Source organism: Mesoplodon densirostris, chromosome X (genome assembly GCF_025265405.1).
Source record: "Mesoplodon densirostris isolate mMesDen1 chromosome X, mMesDen1 primary haplotype, whole genome shotgun sequence".
Classification (NCBI taxonomy): Eukaryota; Metazoa; Chordata; class Mammalia; order Artiodactyla; family Ziphiidae; genus Mesoplodon; species Mesoplodon densirostris.
In genome coordinates this window covers 43,611,550-43,636,145 of record NC_082681.1, presented here as the reverse complement: position 1 = coordinate 43,636,145, position 24,596 = coordinate 43,611,550, and the positions used below count along the sequence as shown (strand labels likewise).

At 46.6% G+C, this 24,596-nt stretch overlaps 2 protein-coding genes across 3 annotated transcripts in view; one reads left to right on the top strand and one right to left on the bottom strand.

Annotated features, from left to right (window-relative positions):
- Positions 1-6,689: 6,689 nt before the first annotated feature.
- CLDN2 (claudin 2) lies at positions 6,690-7,382 on the top strand. The gene has a single exon (XM_060087864.1). It carries the CDS (start codon positions 6,690-6,692, stop codon positions 7,380-7,382), a length of 693 nt encoding a protein of 230 aa, XP_059943847.1.
- Positions 7,383-21,020: 13,638 nt separating this feature from the next.
- Positions 21,021-24,596, bottom strand: part of MORC4 (MORC family CW-type zinc finger 4) — a 50,153-nt gene continuing 46,577 nt past the window's right edge. The window contains exons 15-17 of one of the 2 annotated variants that reach the window (XM_060087155.1): positions 22,229-22,922; positions 21,640-21,923; positions 21,021-21,312 (exon numbers count right to left, since the gene is read on the bottom strand). In XM_060087155.1, coding sequence (XP_059943138.1) covers positions 21,159-21,312; positions 21,640-21,923; positions 22,229-22,922 — 1,132 coding nt within the window. In that variant the 3' untranslated portion in view covers positions 21,021-21,158. The remainder of the gene's footprint in view (positions 21,313-21,639; positions 21,924-22,228; positions 22,923-24,596) is intronic. The other variant, XM_060087156.1, reaches the window with a different exon arrangement.

Genomic DNA, 24,596 nt, shown 5'->3' with positions numbered 1-24,596 from the left:
ATATAAGGTCCAGCATGGTGACTATAGTTAACAGTGCTGTACTGTATATTTGAAAGTTGCTAAGAGAGTAGATGATGGAAGTTCTCATCAGAAGAAAAAAGAAAAAAAAAAATTTGTAGCTCTGTGTGGTGATGGATGTTAACTAAACTTATTGTGGTGATCAGTTTGCAGTATATACATATATCAAATCATTATGTTGTACACCTAAAATGAATACAATTTTATATGTCCATTGCATCTCAATAAAGAAAAAAGAAATTGCTTTTTTTGGACTGAGACATTATTCTCTTCAAGTGGCCTTTTTGAAAATGGAGTTGGAACCATAAACATTACCAGCACTAATAGCTGGAGAGGTTGTAGGTGATGTCTGCTTTCTAAGTTCTGCCTTTCTGTGTTTTCCAGCATTCTAATGTGAGAGTGCTTTACTTTGATGATCAGGACAAAAAGAAACTTCTTTTTAAAGCAATTAGAATATCTCTCAATCCAGTTGTAGTTCCCTGAGCTGTCATCAACCAACTGATGCAGAAGGAGAGGTGAACTTCTCCAAGGACAAGCTTTCCAGAAAGTAGGGCTTCAAAGGAATGGCTTTGCCACCTACTAGAGCCCTTGGGAGCTGGGGGTGAGGTGTGGAGAGGAAAGCAAGTGTCTCAGATGTCTGTGAGACCAAGGGATGGAGCAATGAGACTGGCTGACAGAAGAGGGCTGTGGAGGCCTCTGTCACCCACAGAGCAGCACATCAGATCCTTCCTTGCGCCTGAGAACCCCACTTATCTGATCCCACAGAGTCATATGAAAAGTACCCTCAAAGAAAGTGTACCATGCACAAGACTCTTGGAGCAAGAAGTGCGGAATGGCAGGGCAAGGAAGGGTTAATTCAGGAGCTGCTGTCAGTCTTGACCCTCCTAATCCTCTCCTGCAGTTCCAATCCCTCCCCTAAGGAAGATTAAGTAAGAATCCTAAATGAAGCCTTCTTGCCCAAACCCTGGGCCATGGAGTGTGTTGGCCTCATGCCCAGAAGACAAGTTCAGCTGGCCAGGCCTAGAGTTCTCTGTCCCTCCAGAGACACCAGGGCTTGACTTCTAGGAGGACCCCTCAGAGAGAGGAGTTTCTTTCAAAGCTGCCTGCTTCTAATAACAACTGTTCAGTCTTCTATATTTATCAAAGTGGCTTATTGTCCCCATTACCTTAGTTGAGACTCAAAACTTTGGAGACATTTTTCTCATCAAAACTAGGGCCTGGAGAAGTGAGGGGACTTCCACAACAGGTTCCCAGCAGAACCGAAATGAGAAGTTAGTCTTGGTTCTCAGGCCAGGACTGGTTCTCTAAACCCTCTACTGCTCATCACACAAATCAAAGCAGAATCTAGACTGGCTCATCACTCAACCACTAGCTATTTCGTCCACCCCTGCCTTCCTGACCCTGGCTGAAAGCTGACCCCATTGGGCCATTTCTCCCAGTTGAATAATCTCCAAAGACTTGTTCTTCCTCCTGCTCAGCTCTGCTACATCAGACTCTTTAGAGATTCCAAGGCTCAGTGATGGCATTTAAAAAATTCTGCCTTCCCCCTGCCCCAAACCACTTTCCTACTTCCTCCTACCGAGTCAGGACTGGCTCTGGGGAGAGGCTCTCCTCTTGGGCCACTGTCGACTCCCATGGGAAACCTAAGCTGGGCTCATTCCGTCACCATCCCAAGTCCTCAAGGCAGCTCACCAACCCTCACTGAAAGCTCAGATATGGATAGGGAGTACAAAGGGAAAGTATTTAAGCCAGCTTGGGTGGGAAGAGTGGTTAATGGAAGGTTTCAAGGAGAGGACGAGTCCTGAAGGATGACTAGCAATTAACCACGCAAATGTTGGATGGTTGAAGAGCTTAAGGGTTTGGAGACACAGAGAATGGCAACTTCAGATAAGGACACATGTTCAGGTATGGTTAGCTTGTGTGTGTGTGTGTGTGTGTGTGTGTGTGCGTGCGTGCATGCACACGCACACGCGTGCATGCACATTGGAGCATAAAACATGAGGGTGGAGGTTATTGGTGCGAGATGAGCCTGGAACAAAAAGCAGGAGTCAGACATTGGAGGGCTTTCCTGGTTTCCAGGGCTAGAGAGTTTGAACTTCAACATGAAAGCAATGAAGAGGTCCTGAAATTTTTTAAGCATGGCAGAGAGATGGGGTGATACTAATGATTCGATTTCCATTTTAGAAAGATCCTTGTCTGCTGGATGGATAATTGATTGCAGGGGCGGGGCAGAAGTAGAATTAGAGAGACCAATTTGAGGTGCCTATGAGATTTCCAACTGGACAGAGATAATACAGGGTTTGAACCAAAGTCTAGGCAGTGCAGATGGAAAGAAGTGGATGCATTCAGGATGTATTTTGAAGGTAGATCTGATAGGACTTCTTAACTGGTTATAGGTCAAGTAGAGGTTAGGAAACAAGGATGGCTGGCTTGGGTTGCTGGATGAGTGATATTCCCATTGAGATAGGGAACACTGTGTGAGAGATAGTTTGGGAGTGGAGAGAGAAGAGCGAATATGATTTCAACTTTGCAAACTGTTGAGTCTGAGGTGCCATTAAACCATTCAGATGGGCTCATTCCAAAGGCAGTTGCATACACACATCTTGAGTTCAGAAGAGAGATCTGTTCCAGTTATATAGATTCAGGAGTCATTGGCATAGAGATGGAGTGGATGAGGTCACCCATGGAGGATGTAAAGAATAAGAAGAGAACTCTAGCTGAAACCCTGGGGTGGGGGAATAGTCAGATTTATAGAGTGGGTAGAAAAGGAGGAAGTTATAGAGGAGACCCTAGAGGAATCATTTTCAGGAGCAGGGAAAACTGGGAGGGATGTTACAGAAAACGAGAAGACAGTTTTATGAAGGAGAGGGACAAGGTGAGATGACAGACATAGGACCACTGGATTTGGGGCAAGGAAATTGTTGGTAACCTTAGTGAGAACATTTTCAGTGGAGGGCTAACGGCAGCAGCCTGCCTTCAGAGGGTTGAGCAGTGATGGGAGGGGGAAGAAGTAGAGACATCAGTATTAAATGGCTTGTTTAAGAACCTTGGCTGCAAAGAGAATGATGAGGAGAGGGTGATAGCCGCATAGGTAGAGTAGGAAGCTCAAAGAGAGTGGTAGGCATTTGAAGTGGTCACCAGCAGATGCTCACCAGGGACAAGGAGAAGGACTTCCAAGCAGCTCTGAAGGCCCCACAGAGATGCACAATCATGATCAGGTAGAATTGTGCCCGTTTTAGCAGTAAGAAAACCAATGGCTGGAAAAGACTTGCAGTGTCCCCACTGATGAGTGACAGAGATGAGATTCAAGTAGATTTCCCTCCATACCTCCCGTCAAATGTTTTCTTGCCCCTGCTCTGCACCACTTGGCATCCACATTGGCATTGGCATTTTCATATCCATCACTGATGAGTAGTATTGACTATCAACCATGTGCCTAATGCTGTGGAGGCACAACAGAGGTTTCATATATGACTTCTTCCCTCAGATTGTTTAGAATTTGGTTGAAGAGACAAGATAGTCAACATATGCACAAACCTATAAAGTGACGAAACTCTTGTCTCTCTCTCTCCCTCTCTCTCTCTCTTTCCCAATCTCTCTTTCTCTCCTGTGTTCCCCACTCCCTCTTCATTTCCCTTCTTTTCCTCTGATCCTCTCTCTCAATCTTCTTTCCCAATACTGCACAGTCCTGGTCCCTTACACTGAAGTGTCATTGACTCATTCAGAAAGTCTATATTTTATAGTCCCTGAAACCTCTTTATCACTTTTATTTACTCATTAATAGGACATTTTTGAACACTGGCTTTGGGTGTGTAATGGGTGGGTAATGCACTGTGCAAGGCACTGGAGATACAGAGGTGAATAAGATACAGTCCTTGCCCTCAAGCAGCTCACAGACTAGTGGGGAAGAATAAGGATATAAAGAGGAGAGTGCAACATAGTGAAATAAGTACTATCTGTATCTCAGTTTCCTTATTTATACAATAGGGATTACTACCTACCACAAGACGTTGTTGTGATGATTGAATTAACATGTATAAAGTGCTTATAATGGTCACATAGGCTACACTATGTCAGTGTTGCTATTTTATTAGTAGTATTAGTAGTAGTAGCATTACTATGATGGAGGTAAGTAAAGACAAGATACCATAAGAACACAGAGGATGGGAACTTGACCCAGGCTAGAGTAAAAGACATTTGAGCCCTAAAGGATGAGAAGGTGCTAAACAGAGAGAAAAGAATGCCAGGCATTCTGCATAGTAGGAGCAACCTGTGGTCAGGTTTGGAAGCAAAAGGCAACAGGACATGATTGAGGAACTCAAAGTAACTTAGTTCAGCAAGAGCATAGAACATGCGGAGGGCAATGGCAAGAGATGAAGTTTGACAGGTCATAGAGTCCAGACATGTTTGGACTTTATCCTTTAGCCGATGGGGAGCCAACTGGAATGTTGTATGTAGAGCAGAGAGTTGATTAGATTAGTGCTGAAAGATCACCTTAACAACAGCATGGAGCACGAATTGGAGGGGGCAAGACTGGAAATAAGACCAGTTAAGAAACTGTTGCAATAGTCCAGAGGAGAGAGGATGATGAAGCCCTGGACTGTGGAAGTAGCAGTGGGGATGGAGAGAAGGATGCCATCGATTTGAGGTATCTTCAAGAATTGGAGAGACTGTGACAGTAGAAGGTGAGCGGTAAGTGTGAGAGAGGTGTCAAGAATCACTTCCAGGATTTGGGTCTGGTGCAAGGAGATAAATAGAGGTATCACTCAGTGACCACAGGGAACCCACGGAAGAACTGTTTGGGGAGGGGTACAATGGGAGAGGTGATGAGTCTTCTTTTGAACATGTCCAATTTGAGATGTCTGTGAAATTTCCAGGTGCACATTTTATGTTATTTTTTAAAATGCATTTTATTTATCTATTTATTTTTGGCTGTGTTGGGTCTTTGTTGCTGTGTGTGGGCTTTCTCTAGTTGTGGCGAGCGGGTCTGCTCTTCGTTGTGGTGCACGGGCTTCTCATTGCTGTGGCTTCTCTTGTTGCGGATCACGGGCTCTAGGCGTGTGGGCTTCAGTAGTTGCAGCATGCGGGCTCAGTAGTTGTGGCTTGCGGGCTCTAGAGCACAGGCTCAGTAGTCGTGGTGCACGGGCTTAGTTGCTCCGCGGCATGTGGGATCTTCCCGGACCAGGGTTCGAACCCGTGTCTCTTGCATCGGCAGGTGGATTCTCAACCACTGCGCCGCCAGGGAAGCCCCCAGGTGGACATTTTAAATAGGTGACTGCTCTGGAAGTCTCGAAGCTCAGGAGGAAGGTCTATGCAGATTTGGGAGTGCCAGTGGGTGGGTAGGAGGTTATGTCAAGGGGGTGGATAGTTTGCTCAGTGACAGAGTGTACATTGAGCAAAGGATGGATTTCTGAGGAATACTCACATTTAAGAGATGATTACAGAAAGAGAAATCTTGAAGAAGGCTAAAATGGAATAGCCAGCTTGTGGTGGGTTGAAAAACTAGTGGGTTGGAGGGTCTTGTAGTGGATGGAGAGAAGGATGTGCCCTTGACTCTTAGTGTCTTGCACCTTGGTAAGAGTCGGGGGCGGTGAGAGGGGGGTGCTCATTGCAAAATCCTGAACAGCTCTGACATTCTAAAGGATTGACTCACATGCCTGCCTCTTACCATGTCCCCTTATTCTAGAGCAGCTACCTTTTCCTTTGTCTCAGTGCCCCTAACAAATAGCCTAGGGAATGTCAGGGCTCCCTCCGGGCCCTGGAACAACCTTTCCTGAATCCTGAATCCTCCCACATCACCCGAGAGGCCTAGGGATGGTGGCGCAACTATTAGGGGAGCAGACAGGAAATGTCTGGGTGTGTTATACACATGGGAGGCCTCAGGCTAGCCTGTGGAGGGGGATTTGGGCAGGGCTGGGAGGACTTGAATTCTGAGAGTGTAGACAGATGCTTTGTTGCCTGCCTCAACCTGCCCTGGAGTCAACTTTCACCATGGGCAGGATGACCCAGGGCTAGACCATTGCTCTCTAGGCTGCTGGAGATTCAAGAGGCCTCTAAGAACCTAGAGTCCAAGGCTATACCTTAGGGCCTGTTTTTCCTATTCCAGTCTCCTGGAGTTTGGCACCGGTGTGCAATTGAGGGGCCCTGTGGCACTGTTGCCAGGTAATGCGTTAAACAGCAGGCCTTGGAGACGGAGCCAGCCTACAGCCTGACCTGGAGTTAACACGGTCACCACAACCGACAATGGCATCACCACCTTCTCGGAAAGCAGCCACCTGTCTGGCCCCTGGCTTTGTCTGGCTGCCAATCTAAAGCATGTACCTACGCAGGAGCCGATGACATTTTGGCTCCACTTTCAAAGTTTTTTTTTTTTTTTTTTCTTTCTCATGTGTTATTTCTAAAGATAACAAAGGTCAAAAGGCATCCAGCATTTTCTGGTTTCTCATAAGCTTCTGGTCAATATTTAATCTGGTTTATGGATTTTTTTAGGTCTTCTAGATGCCTTCTTGAGCCTGCTCGTGGCCACCCACAGACACTTGTAAGGAGGAGAGAAGTCGGCCTGGCACAGACACTCTGAAATGAGGGATTAGAGGCCGGGATCTAAGGAGGAAGAGCTACAGCCAGAAGACGAGGGAGCAGGCCCTGAAGACGCATCTACTGAGAGGTCTGCCATGGCCTCTCTTGGCCTCCAACTTGTGGGCTACATCCTGGGCCTGCTGGGGCTGTTGGGCACCCTGGTTGCCATGCTACTCCCCAGCTGGCGAACAAGCTCTTACGTTGGTGCCAGCATCGTGACCGCAGTCGGCTTCTCCAAGGGCCTCTGGATGGAGTGTGCCACACACAGCACAGGCATCACCCAGTGTGACATCTACAGCACCATGCTGGGCCTGCCTGCTGACATCCAGGCTGCCCAGGCCATGATGGTGACATCCAGTGCAATCTCCTCCTTGGCCTGCATTGTCTCTGTGGTGGGCATGAGATGCACAGTCTTCTGCCAAGAGTCCCGAGCCAAAGACAGAGTGGCGGTGGTGGGCGGAGTCTTCTTCATCCTTGGAGGCCTCCTGGGCTTCATCCCTGTTGCCTGGAATCTTCACGGGATCTTGCGGGACTTCTACTCCCCACTGGTGCCTGACAGCATGAAATATGAGATCGGAGAGGCTCTTTACTTGGGCATTATTTCCTCCCTGTTCTCCCTGGTAGCTGGAGTCATCCTCTGCTTTTCCTGCTCGCCCCAGGGAAATCGGTCCAACTACTACGATGCCTACCAGGCCCAGCCCCTGGCCACTAGGAGCTCTCCAAGGCCTGGTCAACCACCCAAAGGCAAGAGTGAGTTTAACTCCTACAGCCTGACAGGGTATGTGTGAAGGACCAGGGGCCAGAGCTCGGGGGTGGCTGGGTCTGTGAAAACCAGTAGACAGCCTCCCTCAGGGCCACAGGTGAGGGGCGTTGCCACTGCATCATGTCAGAAGGTGCTGCTGAGGATAGACCGACTTTGGCCACTGGATCGAGCAAAGGCAGGAACAGGAGCTGGTGTGACAGCGTGCAGGCTGAACTGTCAAGATGCTTGTCAAGCCAGACTTTCTGTTTCCTTCATCCTGGCTCCCCATCTCCCACCCTGAGTCCCCAACCCTCAACTCCACTCCCCTCCCCACCGAGGCCAGGCCCCAGAGTCTCCCCTTTACCTTCTGCTTTACCTGGGAATCCGTCCCCAAACCCACTAATCACATGCCACTGACTGACCCTCTCTGTGATCAAAGACCCTTCCTCTTGCTGAGGTTGGCTCTTAGCTCATTGCTGGGGGATGGGGGTGGGTGGGAAGAAGTGGCGGCTTCCATGGGCATGGCGCTAACCTCCTTCTCAAGCCTCCCTGCAAAGAAACCGATTGGCCAGTAATGGGCCCTGGAGCCTCGTCCATCCCACTCTTGTTATGACTCCACAGTGTCTAGAATGGTTTGTGTATGAACTGAAATAAAGCCATCCCACAGTATGGAGGGAACAGAGAGCAGCTGGGTGTAGAATGAGAGGGGGAGGGTGTAGCAACTGGGTGTAGAATGAGAGGGGGAGGGCAGCCTCAGAGAAGAAGCCGAGGACCAAAAAAAAACAAAAAACAAAAAACAGCAGAATCATGGCCCAGGGCTCTAGCCCCCAGCTAGAGGAAAGCACAAGGAAAGAAACTGTGGTGGAATGCTCAAGGCGGCAGCAGACTCTGACTCTACTGAGGAACTCCCTCAGAAGCTCTAGCTCCAACGTTCACTGAAGCCCCTGCCTCCCTTTGACCTGGCTAACAACGAGGTTAAAGGGCCTACACAATGGTTTCTTTAGGAGCAAGAAACTGGTTTTTGTAGAGATGGCCCTTGGCTGGGGGATGACAGCATGGGAGAAGCTGGGGACTCAGGAAGGCACCACTCTTTGATGCTGCCCAAGAGAGAATAAGAACTTGGGTATCTAAGAAGCCGGGTGGAAATGTGTGGGAACCTCAGTGGGTATTTCTATTGGGCCAGAGAGGCAGCCCCCAGAGAGTCTTCAGGCCTAACGGAGAATCAGCCCAAAGGCTGAGATCAGGCCCCCGGGGTCTGCCCACAGAGCACTGCAGAGCCTCTGAAAGACCACAGCCCCAGATAGGCCCCCTGTCAGCCACCTTCATATTCTCTCCACCATCCTTTACCAGATATGGTAGAGCTGCTAGAAGGCATCCAAGGGCTCCAGCATGGGATAATCAGGCCCAAGGTGCCGTGGCCCTCATCTGAGTGATAGCTGAGCTGCTGCCTGGGATTTCAGTTGAGATGGAAGAGTCGAGAATGATTCCCAGGCAGCCGGTTCCAGCTCCAAGGTCTAAAAATGCCCCATTTCCCCTGGGGTGCGGGTCGGGGTGGGAGTCACGAACAAACCGAAAGCTTGACCATGACCAGATTCTGACAAACTCCAGTACACCTCCCCAAACCTCAGTGCCAGCAGGAGGGGCCCAGTGACTGTCTGGGACATGCCTTTCACAGTTCTACCTTCTTGCCCATATTTAAGCTCCTCCCCTAAGCGGGAAGGCCCTCTCCCCTTAGCCAAGTCTTCCTCATGTTGGAGAAGTTGCTCGGCACCCCTCCTTCACTGAGCCTCCACTGACCACTCCGTCCCTGTCCTACCCCTCCGTCCTCCAATCCTCAGTGTAAAATTCACTCTTTGATGCTTATCATTCACATTTTTTGATGGATACTTATCTTTCCATGTGCATGTAACTGATTTCACAAGTACATTGTAAACTCTTGGAGGGTAGGGGCCATATCTTAGACTTGTCTATATTTCCCAGACTATCTGTAAGAGTGCTGGGTACACAGTAGGTGATCAATAAACACTTGTTGATTGAGTAACTGTTTTCTTAATACAAATTAATTCAGACAGGGCAGGTGTGACTGAGGGAATTGGGCAAAGGGGAGGGTAGAATGGAAATTGGCCTTTCTCCCCCCTGGGTGGATAGAAAATTCTAGACTTTACTGGAGATGTTAAGAAAGCAGGACACGGGGCTTCCCAGGTGGTGCAGTGGGTAAGAATCCACCTGCCAACGCAGGGGACACGGGTTCAATCCCTGGTCCGGGAAGATCCCACATGCTGCAGAGTGACTAAGCCCGGGAGCCACAACTACTGAGCCTGAGCTCTAGAGCCCGCGAACCACAATTACTGAGCCCGCGCACCTAGATCCCATGCTCCACAACAGGAGAAGCCACCGCAATGAGAAGCCTGCGCACCACAACGAAGAGTAGCCCCCGCTCGCCACAACTAGAGAAAGCCCACGTGCAGCAACAAAGACCCAGTGAAGCCAAACATAAGTAAATAAAAAAAATTAAAATTAAAATTTAAAAAAATAAAAAGAAAGAAAGCAGGACACCCTCCCTCTCCCCAGGGAAACATTAACCTTTTCATAACGTCCAGGGACCCTCCCGTCTCACAACAGTTGTTTCATTTATTTGTTAAACGGCTATGTGTTTATTCTGTTCACCTCTGAGCCACCATTATGAGGAAGGTGAAATAGATCAGAAAAATCTCCATTTGGCGGATGGGGAAACTAAGGCCCACATCAGTAAAGAGATTTTCCCAGGGCCACACTGCTGGTGTTAGTGCCCCAGTCTGCTGACTCCCAAAACAGGACATTGCCGATCCAACAATATTCACAGCCAAAACGAAGAGTCTGCCAGAGGTCCCAAGTTGTCTGAGGAAAACAACGTGTGTGGCCAGCAAGGTAACACTGGGACACATACACTCTCCGGGTCTCCCGTGAGGGGAATCTGGGAGAACAGACCCAATTCACCGAGTGAACCACTTGGAACTGCCCCTCCTGCTGTGCTGGCCACTGGGCCAGCCTGGGCCCAGCTAGCTGTCCCATCCCAGGGATGCCAGGCTTACATTTGAATAAGACATGACACCTTAGCTCCAATTCCTCTACCTCTGGAGGTGTAGGAGTTTGGGAGGCCAGTGATTTGGCCCTGTTCTAACCTCACTGGGAATTAACCAAGCTTGATTCTTAAACATGTTAACTGTGGCTACACTGACAAGATTGGAGCCCTACAAGTCTCAGCTTCCTCAGTCCCCAGACCTAGCGGGCCTCAACGCACAGGAGCCTGTTATAAGAGGCACTACACTTGCATTCCTGAGGTGGGCCTTTTTTTGTTGCAGACGCTAGGACCGCAGCATCCAAGCCCATTTAGAGGGAATAGTGGCAGGTAGGAGTGAGGGTGGAGAGAAAGGGCTCTTTGGACAGAAGTTTAATAAGAGGTCATGCCTCTGCTCTGGTACCAGGAAACCTGGAGTCCTTGACTGGGGGCCGCGGAGGCTGGAAAATGGATTTGCCTTCCTGACTCTGCTGTGCTGAGTGGGCAGCAGTCTGATACGGGCTCTGATGACCCACCACCTGGCAGCCAAAGCACGTTCAGATCCACGATTTCACTGCATCCTCCAAATACCCCCAGTGAAGCAGGTCTTTTACAGGAGACAAAACGGAGGCCCGGAGAGGTGAGTAAATTCCCTGAAGCCACAGAGTGTCAGAGTCTGAACGTAAGCTTGGAAACTCTTCGCACAGCAACACGGGTCTGGGATTTTGTCTCAGAAGGTGTAAGAGGGCCCCTTGCTCTTCAGATTGCTGCTGCCCCCCTGCCCCCGTCTGTCACCGCAGTGCAGGGGCTTTTGAGGAAAATAGGGCACAGAGCTTCCCTTCCTCTTAGGTTGAGCCTGGCTGAGAGGTCCTCCTTCCTTTTAATCTGGGAGGATTCTAGGGAAGGAGTTAGAAGTTCATCCTCAAGTAGAAAAACTAAGGGAGACTTGATAAGATCAACTGTTCTCTTTGGCTGGTTGAGCAAAAAAAGCCTTGCTCTGGATAGTTTCCCAGAGTCTGGGTCCAAGTTGAACAGCTTTCGGCTCACCCCATTACCTTCCATCATAAAGTAATTTAGATTAGCCACAGATCCAGGGGATAGTGAAGGCCATTGTGTTTATTCCCTGGCCTCATGGTTCTGACCCTTGCACAAGGAGAGATGTTTCTGCCCTCCCTCATTCCTCTGATAATGGCGTGACTCATATTTTCTCCCCCTGGGGGCCCTAGTGACCCACTGCTATGTGATCATTAATAGGGGAGGAGGAGGCCGAAACTGGCTTCTTGGTGGAAAGATAAACTCCAGCTTTCTGAGAGACCTGCATTCAGCCAGTCAAACAGCCATTCAGCTAGCACTCTAGCCGGCGAGCTACCAGCCGGCCCACACTAACTGCGCTCTCACCTGGTGGCAGGCAATGTGCTGAAGGCTTTGAGGGTGACAAGGGTGAACAAGGTAAAATGTGTGCCTCGTAGGAGGTGGCAGTCGATCTAAGGGAGACATAAGACATGCACACCTACCTGTGGTACCAGGCGCGATATGGTCTGTCCTGTGAGGTATAAGGAAAAAGTGCCGTAAGATGGGGTGCGTCAGGGGCTAGTTAAAAACGGTTTGCGAATCCCCTCAAATTCCAGCCCATAGAAAATGAGGGTCTGGCACTGCTTGAGCTTCTGGGGGAAGGATGATCAAAAGAAACTGCTTCCTCCAGCTGAAGGACCATGGGAAATAGAGAAATAGGGGAGAGGGCAGTGCTAAGGAGGAAGCAGGGCTACACTGCACAGCGAACCTAGGAGCTCCTGGGACACCCTAAGTGGCTCTAACGGCAAGAGTGACACTGGGGCTCAGCCCCTCCCCCCTCATCTCCTTCTCCTGGGCAGGGCTCCCGGAAACTGCTGGGGGCAGCAGAGGCAGAACCCATCCAGGTAACCTGAGGCCTTTTGGCTCTGGAACAGAGGACAAACACAGACGTGGGAGAAGGGAGAGAGGAGAGAGGAGGGGCCCAGGGCTAAAGGAAGCCAACTGAGGCCTCGCAGGGTCAACTGTTCTCTCCCACTCAGCCCTAGGCTCACGGACGGGGTATTCTTTCGTGCCTGCAGCTGCCCACTCTGGGACATGGAGGCCCCGGGCTGGGAAGCCCATGGGCTCCTCCTCAACTGGCTGAAGCCTGGCCTTCGCCTAGCCTGGTCTCGCTGCCCGGGCGAGCGGCTCCCAGCTTTGATGAGAAGTTCTCTTATCTCAACGGGAAGGAGCGGGGGAGACCTCAAACAGGAAGTCCAGCAGGTTATCTCTCTCTTTGGTCCTAAGTGGTGGCTCCCCACATGCTGTGATGTGATCACTGATAAAATATTAACAGGCTGTTATCAGGCACAGCACTACAGAAGCTGTCATCTGACTACCCCTCCACCTCATACAACCCACCACCTTCCTGAGAATTGTAGCTCAGGGTTTCCTAGTTAAAACTTGCCTACAGTTCCCTGCTCTAGGCCTCACTTCTCCACAAGAGAAGCAGGAGTCTCTTAGGGTTTGACGAAGCAGGAAGTCACCATACAAGGGCAAATCCTCAGGTGCTGCTGTTCTGTGTCATCCTGGAAGTCCCATTCCTCCAGAACAGCACCCTTTCACCGCTTCACAAGTCACTTCCCAGGAGGGCTTTGAAGAAGTTTCTCTTCGCAGACATAGCCTTGTGGAGAAAACACTGAGAAAACTCACGTGCTTTCAAACACATATTAGGGAGTGTAACGGGATGTGAAACTAGATGCCAAATGAGTGTGAGTAGCGTGGCAGGCAACCCAGCGTTTCAGTGGTTAATCCCTTTTCTCCAATAGCACTTTCAGAGTCTGTGATATTGGACAAAGTTCTGTTTGCATTGCTCAGGAGAAAGGCCAGTCACACCAAAAGTACAAAGGGAAGATGCTCTTGACTTGAATTTGTTTCTGGAATTACCCAACTGGATGCAAGAAGATGGACCAGCAGCCGCACAAAGGATATCTGATGACATTGTGAAGACTCTGCTCCCTTGGTTTTAAAGGCACTGAACGCCCTGATTAAAAAGCAAGTATATTTTCTGGGAAGAAACATACATTCAGCCACAGATTGACCATTAACGCCAGAATTTGCACTAGTTTCTCAGTTTAGCCCTTGAAGGAGCCAGAATGAGAAGATGAGTCTAATGAGTTAAAAAAAAAAAAAGAACAATAATTCAGAGACTACGGACACTGGAATTTGGGGGACCAGGGGACTTCTCTGAGTAACACACACACCCTTCAACTAAATGGTTCAACAGCTTTAAGAATGGAGATGAGGTAGGACTCAAGAGAAAGGCAGACAAGATGAGAAAGGTGGTGCCATCTTCCCCCTGGCAATTCCAGAGGCACCTCGTGTGGTTAATTTTACCCTTCCATGTGTAATAATAAACCAATATGTTCTCAAGTGTCACTTTCTCACTCCCAAAGAGATTTGCCCAACTCAGCACTGTCTGGAGGGGGTGGTGCAAAGGAGCCAGTGAGAACACTCAAAGGCAGAGGCCAACAAGTCCAAGACCTCCTGGAGTGTAAGAATAGGATCTCGGTGGCTGTTTTGATATCAGGAAAGCTGCCAAGCGACAGCCCTGAGTGAAAAACCCAGTCAAGAGGAAATGAATTTCCACGTTGTTTAGAGGGATATTCGTTACAGAGTGAACGATTTCCTGATCATGAGGGCAGTTAAACATTGTGTGGGATTGTGGAACTTTCTTTCTTGGAAATTCCTATTAGTGTGGGCTGGCTGTAGCATTTTCTTATCAAGAGGTAGAAGAGGAGACTGATCGTTTTCAAGATAGTATGGTATAGTGGGAAAAGAGCCTGGAGGCTCGTTAGCCACACTCTCTAGCTGTGTAGTCTTTGGAGAATCACTTCAATTCTTTACGCTTTAGTTTCCTCATCTGTAAAATGGGGATTATACCTGCCTCTCAGTGTGGTCATGGCATATAGTATGTCCTCAACAAATGGTTAAGTGTATTCTAAGCATAGTTGACCTAAAAAGTCGTGCCAAAGTCACACTAAAATGTGTGTGTCTTTGGGGAAAGGAGGCAGACAAAGTATATTTTCTACCACAGATCAGAATCTGCATTAGCAAGGGGATATTCCTTCCCAGGACAAAACTTCTTAAGATTCTTCCCCAAAGTCTGAATGAATACCTTGAAGATTTTGAATAGGCTTCTACTCATCAGATTCCATTAACAAAAGCCAGGGGCAAAACAGACTTGAGAAGTTGGAGAGGAAAGAGGTGGTGATGGCTCTTTGACCTTCATCCAGATTTGTAAAAATCTGAGGTGGAACAGAATCATAACCCATCACGTCCCACTGCTAGAGAAAAGCTTAGTCCAGGGGAACTGCAAACTAGGCTTAATTTCCCAAACTCAACAAGTGGGGAGATTTCATTAGCCACTTTCCTAATTCATATCCTACGAAGGCTCCATTGTTAAACAGATTTAGAGCAGCCCCCCGCTCTTGCTGGCATTCCAAGCCCTTGGTCCATTCTGTTCCTTATGCTCCAAATCGACTAATTCACTATTTCTCAAACCTTCTTGGGCGTTCCCTTATTCACCCCACACCCAGTCTCGTGACTCTGCTTATACTATTCCCTACACCTGGAAAACCCTCCCCACACATCTCCACCTTTCCAATCCTTACAGGTTTCCATAGCCCATCTGGAAGATCAGTCCTTTGTGAACACTTTCCTGAGCCTCTGCCTAAAGTCATCTTGCCTGTCCCTGAGGACTCAATGGGCAAATGTATGGAATGTGACACCCAAACATTTGAACTACTATCTAAAAGTGGGTTGGGGATTTCTGGAGATTCACAGCAAAACTTTGGGTTTAGGTACAGAAGCAAGTAACAAAACGCATTTCTCTTGCAGACTTTTTTTTCCATTAGAAAATGAATGCTCTTTATGTTTCACTTAATGACTAAAGCTTTAACATACCCAAGAGTATCTAAGTCAATTCTTTCCAGTTGTGTAGTTTATTATCCAACCATGTGTCCTGACTTTGGAATCAGAAAGTATGGTTCCTGAATATCCTCTCTGCCTAAGATAGTTTGTGAGTTAGGGATGTCCTTGTCACCAAGCACAAGTTATTCTTTTGGGGAAATTACACTTGACTTAGCTTGAGCTCACCCCTAGCTTTCCTGAGCATACCCCAGTACTTTACTCCTAACACAGTACTACAGAAAGAGGTTTTAATGCATAGTACAGAACTCTGAAACATGTTATATCTGGAGATTACTCTGGGAACTGAGAGCCTGCCAATTAAGCCCCTCTCTCTAAATTGTTACCCCAGATTATTTGCAGTCACTGGACTTGGGCAAGCAAATCTTCCTGTCCCCTGGGGCCTCAAAGTCTCTGGTAGGTGCCCATGTGTTCATCCAACAAGCATGTACATACAGTTGTCCCTTTGTATCTGTGGTGGATGGGTTCCAGGATCCCCATCGGACACCAAGATCCAAGGATGCTCAAGTCCCTTAGATAAAATGGTGTTCAATTTGCATAAAATCTATACACATTCTCCCGTATACTTTAAATCATCTCCAGTTTATAATACCTAATTCAATGTAAATGCTATGTAAATAGTTGTAAATACAATGTAAATGCTATGCAAACAGTTGCCTGAATGAGGCGAATTGAAGTTTTGCTTGTTGGAAATTTCTGGATTTTTAAAAAAATCTATTTTTAACCTATGGCTGGTTGAATTCGTGGATGCAGAACTCACAGATTTGGTGGGTTGACTGTAGTTGTACTGATTTGCTAACTTGTGCGGGGGACTTACAGGTATACCTCATAGATATTTCAGGTTCAATTCCAGATCACCGCAATAAAGTAAATATCTCAATAAAGAGAGTCACAGGAATTTTTTGGTTTCCCAGGGCATATAAACTTATGTTTCCACTATACTGTAGTCTAATAAGTGTGCAATAGCATTATGTCTAACAAAACAATGTACATACCTTAATTAAAAATACTTAATTAAAAATACTTTATTAATAAGAAATGCTAACCATCATCTTAGCCTTCAGTGAGGAACAGCAAAGATTGTTGATCACACATCACCGTAACAAATACAATAATAGTGAAAAAGTTTGAAATGTCATGAGAACTACCACAGTGTGACACAGAGACATGATGTGAGCAAATGCTGTTGGAAAAATGACACTGATAGACTTGCTCCACACAGGGTTGCCACAAACCTTCAATTTGCAAGAAAAAAAAATCGCAACGTCTGCAAAGTGCAATAAAACAAGGTAACGAGGTATGACTGTATTTCCTTGAGGTATGTTCTGTCTGTCCTTTGAAAGAGGATGGCTCCTCTTTCTTCCCTTGAAATAAACTACCACTGCTCTTTGGAAAATGAGCAGAAGATTCCTCAGAATTTTTTTTCCTTTGAGTTCTCATTCCCACGATCTGGTCTCTATAAACTTCTACTGATTACATTCTGTAATTTTCAGTATTTTAAAATTGAAATCTAGGGAGCCTCCTTGTGATAATACTCAAATATTTGTCACCCATATTCCCTTTCTCCTTGATAGCCTTTCTAATTATCCAAATCAAAGATCAGCTAGAGAGAAACATTAGGCCTCCCATAACCTGTAGCACTTATTGTCTCAGGCTTTCATTTTCAGAATTTAATGTCCAGGATTGTTATCTACCTCACTCATACTGTATTTATCCAACCCCTTCTACAAACGAGGCACTGTTTCAGGCTCTTGAGGGAGGTGCAGATATGAACAAAACACAGTTTCCATCATTAACTTGTTCAGTAACCACCACTGATCATCTACTATATACCAGGTACCATGATAAGCTCTGGGGTACAGTGATTGGAAAAAACAGGCGTGGCCCTTCCCCTCATGGAAGTGAGGAAGACAGAAACTGCGTGTTGTGTTCTCCACCGTATATCACATAGCACACAGTAGGTACCCAATAAATATCTGTTGAATACATGAAATTAAACGGCCAAATATGTGACTGCAAATTGCGAGAAGTGCTATGGATTCAACAAAACAGGAAAAAGTGATAGAATTGGGTAGATAGAGAAAAATGGCTGCTGGGGAAGGCCTGTCTGAAAAAGTTGACACGCTAAGGCCTGAAGGATGAGGAAGAGTCCACCATGCCAAGACTGGACACACAGTATTCCAAGAGAGGAAACAGTATGGGGAAAGGCTCTATTTAAGTAAGAGCCTGAACTATTTCTGTGGGAAAAGCACAGTGAGCAAGGGGAAAAGTGAGATATGAAGAAGAGTTGCAGGAGACTAAGTAGAAGAAGCAGGCAGGGCTCTTGTAGGACATAGTAAGGATTGTGGACTTTATTCTAAGTGCAATGAGAAGTAATGGAAGGGCATTAAGCAGGGAGTCACATGCTCTGATTTATACTTCTTAAAAAAAAATCACGTGGGAACAAGAGTGGAAGCAAGGAACCAGTTAGGAGTTGCAATTATCTATGGGAGATGATGGTAGTTTGGACTAAGGTAGATGTGGTAAAAATGAGTGGAGTCAAGATACACTTTGAAGACAGAATTGACCGACTTTCTGACAGACTGGATGTGTGGGACTAGAGGAGGAAATTAAGGATGACTTCCAGCTTTCTAGCATAAGCAACTGGGTGGGTGCAGGTGCCATTTTCTAAAATGAGTAAAATTGGGGGAAGGAACAGTTCCAGGTTGTGTGTGTCACTGTTTATTTTTAACATTTTATTTGAAATGTGAGACACAGAAGTGCAAATGTCAAGTAGGCAGTTGAATTTATTTGAACATGGAGCTTTCTAATGGGGAGCACAGGATAAGGACACTTGTGATAAGAGCCTAAGTGACACAAAACTTGCAAGTTCAAAGAAAATGTCGTACCTGGCTAGGTTAATCGGAGGAATCTTCAGGAAAAAAGGTGATTTTAGAGCCAAAGGAAGGATAATGAAGGAAAATATTCCAGGCAAAGGGGATGGAACACGGCAAAGATGGAAAAGGAGAAAATCTCAAGGCAGGTTCAGAAACTGAAAACTAGTTCAGTTCGGATAGAACATGGTTCGTGTTTGGAATGTTGGAAGAGTCTAGAGAGCAGGGTTGAAGCCAGATGGGAATTCGTACTGCACTTGGTGGGCAACTGAAAGTGCTTGCAAGTCGTTGAGCAGAGGCCTAACTTGATGAGGTCATTAAAAGCAATTTAGTGACAGCGAGTAGACTGAATGAACGAGAATTGGAGACAAGGGAGGCCAGCTAGGAATATTTCAATTAGGAAGGCATGAGGTAGTAAGGACCTAAGTGTTGACTGTGGAAATGAAAAACTGAAGGAGAATTATGATTATGTTAACCTAACAGGATAGCCAGGACAAGGCACCCACTTTTTCTTTCTTTTGTCTCCACGCTACGTCATAACCTCTGCTAAGGCTGGGTGACACTTTTCAATCGCTCCACTGCTGCATTTAACTTTGCTTAAAGGGACCTCACGCTGGTAAGGTTTCACTGTAAACAGGTAACAGAGAGGTAGCTCTGGTACTGCAGGGAATGAACTCGCACAGCTAATAACTCTCTCTGGAAGGAGCACTTTGGGCTTGAGGCCACAGACTAGGAAATGGGCTGAGAGTAAGCACAAGTAGAGGTGAGTTAAACTGTTTCCCCTTTGTTCATTTTGAAGCCCAACTGCCTGACCTCCTTCCTACTCTGCTCCACCGCTGACCCAGCACCCGCCCCGCCCACATCATCTCTCTCAGGCTGAATCTCCAATGCTCTGAATTTCCCCCTGCACCACCCTCCCCTCCACGTTGTCCCTATTGGTGCAAAGTCCCACCGTTTCATAGCCCTCATCTGGAGAACAAGTATCCCAGAGAGAATGGCTGAATGTGCTACCCGCCTTCTCTCAGTAAACTCACATTTAGACAACCAGGGCCTTCCATATCATGGCCTGTCTGACGTGAGAGTTCATCACATGGCACGCAAGAGCCAGCAGAGAGGTGAGGGAAGGGGGCGGGGCTATCTCTCAGCACTCATTCTACTGGTGAAGTGTGGCTCTAGCCTCCCCCTTACTCCCTTGCAGTCCCACTGGAATATCTATGATGGGCCTCCTTTTTAAAAAGTTCAAGTAAGTTTGGGAGAGTCTACTGAAGTAACTCTGCAGAGGAGACATAAAACGACCACCCAAAACATCCCTCCGGACTAGCTAATCCTTTTGCGACTGCTTGATCCCACCTCCTCCCTTTTCTCCATTACTTCCTACTTCTCACTGCTGGTATATTTTTATGTGTTGATTGGTCAAAGTCTTTTTTTTTTTTTTTTTTTTTTTTTTGCCATACGCGGGCCTCTCACTGCTGTGGCCTCTCCCGCTGTGGAGCACAGGCTCCGGACGCGCAGGCTCAGCGGCCATGGCTCATGGGCCCAGCCGCTCCACGGCACGTGGGATCCTCCCGGACCAGGGCACAAACCCGCGTCCCCTGCATCGGCAGGTGGACTCCCAATCACTGTGCCACCAGGGAAGCCCCGGTCAAAGTCTTTTGAAGAGTACTTTGAACTCTCCGGAGAGTATGCACTATATAAATACAATAAAGAAGTGAATAAATAAAATGTCTACTTTTAAAAGAGTGTAAGTTTTACTATTTCTGATAATGTGAGATCTACCCCTCATCAGCACTAGCCTGAAGAGTAGGTAGGAGGTGTATTCTGAGGGATATCAAATAGATCTCGCTGCTCTAAAATACCTCCCCTCACCACTACCTTAAATCCGACAGCTGTGCTGATACACATTTTAAAAATTTGAGCCTTGAAGATTTCTTTTTCAAGAATTCCTTATTAAAATGCAAATACCACAGAGGGGGGTGGGTAGGTGGGTCATAATTTAACCTTAGTTCCCTTTACATTAACCCATCACTCCTACCAGACACATTTTTTACATTCCAGCTTTTTCCATGCTTTCTTTCATGTTATTCTTCCAGAGGTAATGCTAAATACAACATAAATTATAAATATAAAAATTACCTTATATCTTCACACAGTCTTTCATTTGATATCTAAATCCAAGCCTACTCATTTTTTAAAAAAACGATTTATTTTTCCAATGTAAGAAGAATAACAGGTTTATTATAGAAAATTTGGAAAGGCAGGAAGATAGGAAGAAGAAAAAAATATCAACCATAGTCCTACCATGTAAAGAACAACTGTTGTTAACTGTGTTGTTATGCCCATTCTTTAAACAAACTTTAGTTTAGCTCCCATTTCTGATGTGATGCCTTCCTTGACCTTCCTCCCCCAGAACTTCTCTATCATGTTTGTACCACTCACTGTACAAGTCAGTTAACCTGGTGTGTGTCTTGTGTTTCCAGCTAGATCGTTAGATCCTTGAAGGCTGAAGCCATGAGTTATACTTCTTCACTTGAACCCAAACACCTGGTACACTGGACCCAATATTTGCTGACTGATTTAACCTAAATGAATGCACATCATTTCAGAAAGGATATGAAATAGGCCAAGTATCTGAGTCATGAAAGTTCAAGCTTTCCGGTCACCTGGTTTGGTGACTACTGCTTTTCCATTCCTGGAACTCTTGAAAGCCTATTTAACTAGCCTCTTTCTCCACACCAAGACTGAATAAGAAGCAGACTGATTAAGAGCCAGGATTTACTCAAAGATTCTCCATGTAAGGCATAAGGGTGTGAGAGAGAGAGTGAGAGTGAGAGTGAGAGAGAGAGAGACAGAGAGGGAGAGAGAGAGAGAGAGAGGTGTTGAGAGGGAGGGAGGAAAGAAGAGGGTAGAGAAGGGGATATAGAGTATCTGGTGCTCAATCCAGTATGTGATTTGCCTCCAGCACCGTATACAGGATCCCATCCACTTGTTCTGAGTCAAACCCGATCTCACGAAGCTCCAAGTGAGGGAGGACAGAGGTAAGGAGATAGCTGACGTGGATACGCAGCCGCGTAAGCTTTGCCAAAGCCCTGTATGATGGAGTGAGGGACAGGAGGAGAGATGACATGAAGTCGTTAGCCAACAGAACAAAATGAAGCTCCTTCAAAACGGGCCTACATTTCTCAACAATTACATTTCCATTAGCTAGAAAGAAAGAAGAAAGCACAATGCCACCAAGCACCGGGAGGTTGGCTGCAGCTCTCTAAGAAGCGATTGCTCAATCCTTGGTGGCCTAGGAATTAATTAAGGCTTCTTCCCTCATCTATGACCAATAATGGGGGCGGGGGGGCGGAGGGGCCCTAAGGGAGGCTTCCCATTAGCACTCACAAGCTGATTACTAAACCCTAGTAATTAACCTTTCTAGGTCATCTCCCTCTGGGGTCCGGTAGGAGACCTGAGCCTTCTGCAGCACTTCCAGGTGTGTCTCTGTCTCCTTCAGTTTCTCTTTTAGTTCCTGCTTTTCCTCTTTGGTTCTTTCCAGCTCAGCTTTCAGAATCTGGAACTCAGCTTGGCGATAGCCCATGTGTTTCTTGCTCCAGTACAAGCCTTCCGTCTCCTGGGTACTATAGGTCACCAATTCATGTTGGACTTTCTTGAATTCAGAATGCCAGTGATTCCTCTCCTGTTCCAGCTCCTCCACCTGCAGTCCAAGAAACAGAAATTCAATGACCCCACATACTAGTGAAAGCTAAAGAGAGTGCCCCAAATTTTCCTGAATGTATTCACCCTGTGATTTCTCTAAACATATTCTACTTATGGACCTTTTCAAACCCCAAATATAGGAGGGAAGCCCATTAGGGTTCACTCAATCTGAGATTTACCACAGGATCATTCAGTGGCTTATTCTGTTTAAAGGCCACAGAACATGAGATCATTGGAGTTCCATCTCTCTGCTTCCTTGGTTACAATGGCCTCTCATTCCTAGTGGTAACGTGTTACTCTAACCTTTTGCTGGAACATATTCCTTTCTGCCAAAACACGTTCCAACTTTTCCGTGGTTCTCTTCAGTTCCTCTAGCTCTCTTTGGTTCTTCATCTTTGGTGTATGACGACCTCCGCTCTCCTCAGAGCCTCTTCCTTTCTCCACAACAGCTGCAGCAGGAGTTGCAGCAGAGGCCACAGAAGAGTAAGGCACTGGGTTCCAGGATTCAACCACTTTCCTCCTCTCAGCAAGCTCCTCTCTGTTAAAAGGAATCAGCTGAATGGGAGCTCCTGAATCTCTAACACCTTTTGCAACACCGACGACAGCTACAAAAGGTCCCTTGCTTACTTCCTCCTTGTTTAGGTGTGTGCTGCCTCTGTTAGATTCTTCTGCCACCAATCTTGGCATCTGATCTTCTAATTCTTCAGGGAGCAGGGAGCCCTGGTGTTGGTCTTGGGCCCCTGCATACAGAACTGAGACTTCCCTACTCTGACTGGTATTCTTGACTGCTTCTGGGTATTCTGGGGAAAGGTATGGTGGTGTGCTTCTCTCAGAACTCGATTTATCATGGCTGTTCTCCCCTTCTGGGTAGGCAACTGCTGCCTCTACCCTCCTGTAAGGGCCAGGCATGGAATAATCTAGAGGAGGTGTTGTCATCTCATTCTGGAGCCTTCTTCGTTTCTCCACAGGTTCCTCACCTAGGATCCATTTGTACTTACTGCAAGAAGAGGAAATTAAATTTTAAGCTGTCACAATACAAGCTAAGTATATTCTTATCCTATGGAGCCCCTCTTCAAATTTCCCATATTAAAACTGACTCTAGCTGTTATTCACAGATCATTTCAGATTAGGAATACATCTTTACCTGCAAACCCCAAACCCTTCACTTATGCAATTTGCTGAGACAGCAGTGTGTCTTACGAGAGAGAGTAAATAGAAAGGTACGAAGAGTCAGCATCTGGACGTAACAGGACCAGGCTGACCTTGGTAAGATTTCTGAAAATAGGATTGAAGCTAGCCTGACTTAGAAGCTTCCGAAAGGCAAGTAAAGGAAGAAAAACAAAAAAATACACATTCAAAATCCCCTAACACAAGAATGGAAAAAAAGGTCATAAAAAGCCTAGTGGAATAAGCAGAGGAGACTGAGCCAGCTCGTTAAAGTGTCACAAAGACCTTCCAGTATCAATGACTTATGCACATTTTTTATACTGCTATGGAACAACACACAATGCCTTTGCCAGCCAACTGGATTGTGGCTATTGCCCATTATCCATTTGTAAAAGTTAATTAAAACACAGGGCCCTAGTCAGAAACAAAGAAACTGAATTGGCCAATCCAAGTCATTCCCCACTTAGGGCAAAATAATTCCCCTTTGTCGGGGCAAACAGGCACTCCCTCAGTTCTTCAGGAAAGCCCAGGACAGTGACCTCAAATCACCTTCCATTTGTGGCTGCTATATTATACTAACGGTTGAAGGAATTAACAAGAAAACTGATGCCAACGAAATCAATACGCAAGTTTATATCATGCAGCACCACGGGACCCCCATTTTTATCCTTATAACTCTTGTGCTCTCTCTCCAGAAAACCAAGAAATTTCAAGGTGAAAATTAACTTTCAAGTTCTCAGTGAGAGGGCTTCCCAAGTGGCGCAGTGGTTGAGAATCCACCCGCCAATGCAGGGGACACGGGTTCAAGCCCTGGTCCAGGAAGATCCCATGTGCCGCAGAGCAACTAAGCCCGTGCACCACAGCTACTGAGCCTGCGCTGTAGAGCCCGCGAGCCACAACTACTGAGCCCACGAGCCACAACTACTGAAGCCCACTCACCTAGAGCCCGCGCTCCGCAACAAGAGAAGCCACCGCAATGAGAAGCCAGCGCACCACAGTGAAGAGTAGCCCCCGCTCGCCACGACTAGAGAAAGCCCGTGCACAGCAACGAAGACCCAACGCAGCCAAAAATAAATAAATAAATTAATTAAATTTTTTTTTTCCAATGAGAAAGAGCCAGGCACATTACTGGCCACCATATCTCAAGGCTGCTTGTATTTCTCTGCAATTTCTGAGAACATCTGTTAAGACATCTCAAACCTTAGCTTCTTAGAATGCCCTGAATGTTCTTCAAAACTAGTGTTCACCCAGAAATAAAACTAGTCTGTCATCTTAATAGATCTTGTTGTGTCGGCCTTAGGGGGAAAGCAAAAGGACTTAGGGGCTATGTAAGAACGAATGTATCCATCTTTAAACATGCGTAGGGCCGCTCTAGGCGGTCCATTTAGCGGTGGTGATGAGGATGATAGTAAAACAAGCAGTTTGCAGGTATAAAAGAAGGGTACATGATACTAGATAGCAAAAATGACGTTTTATGAAAGGCAATTAAAGTCAAATTATCTGC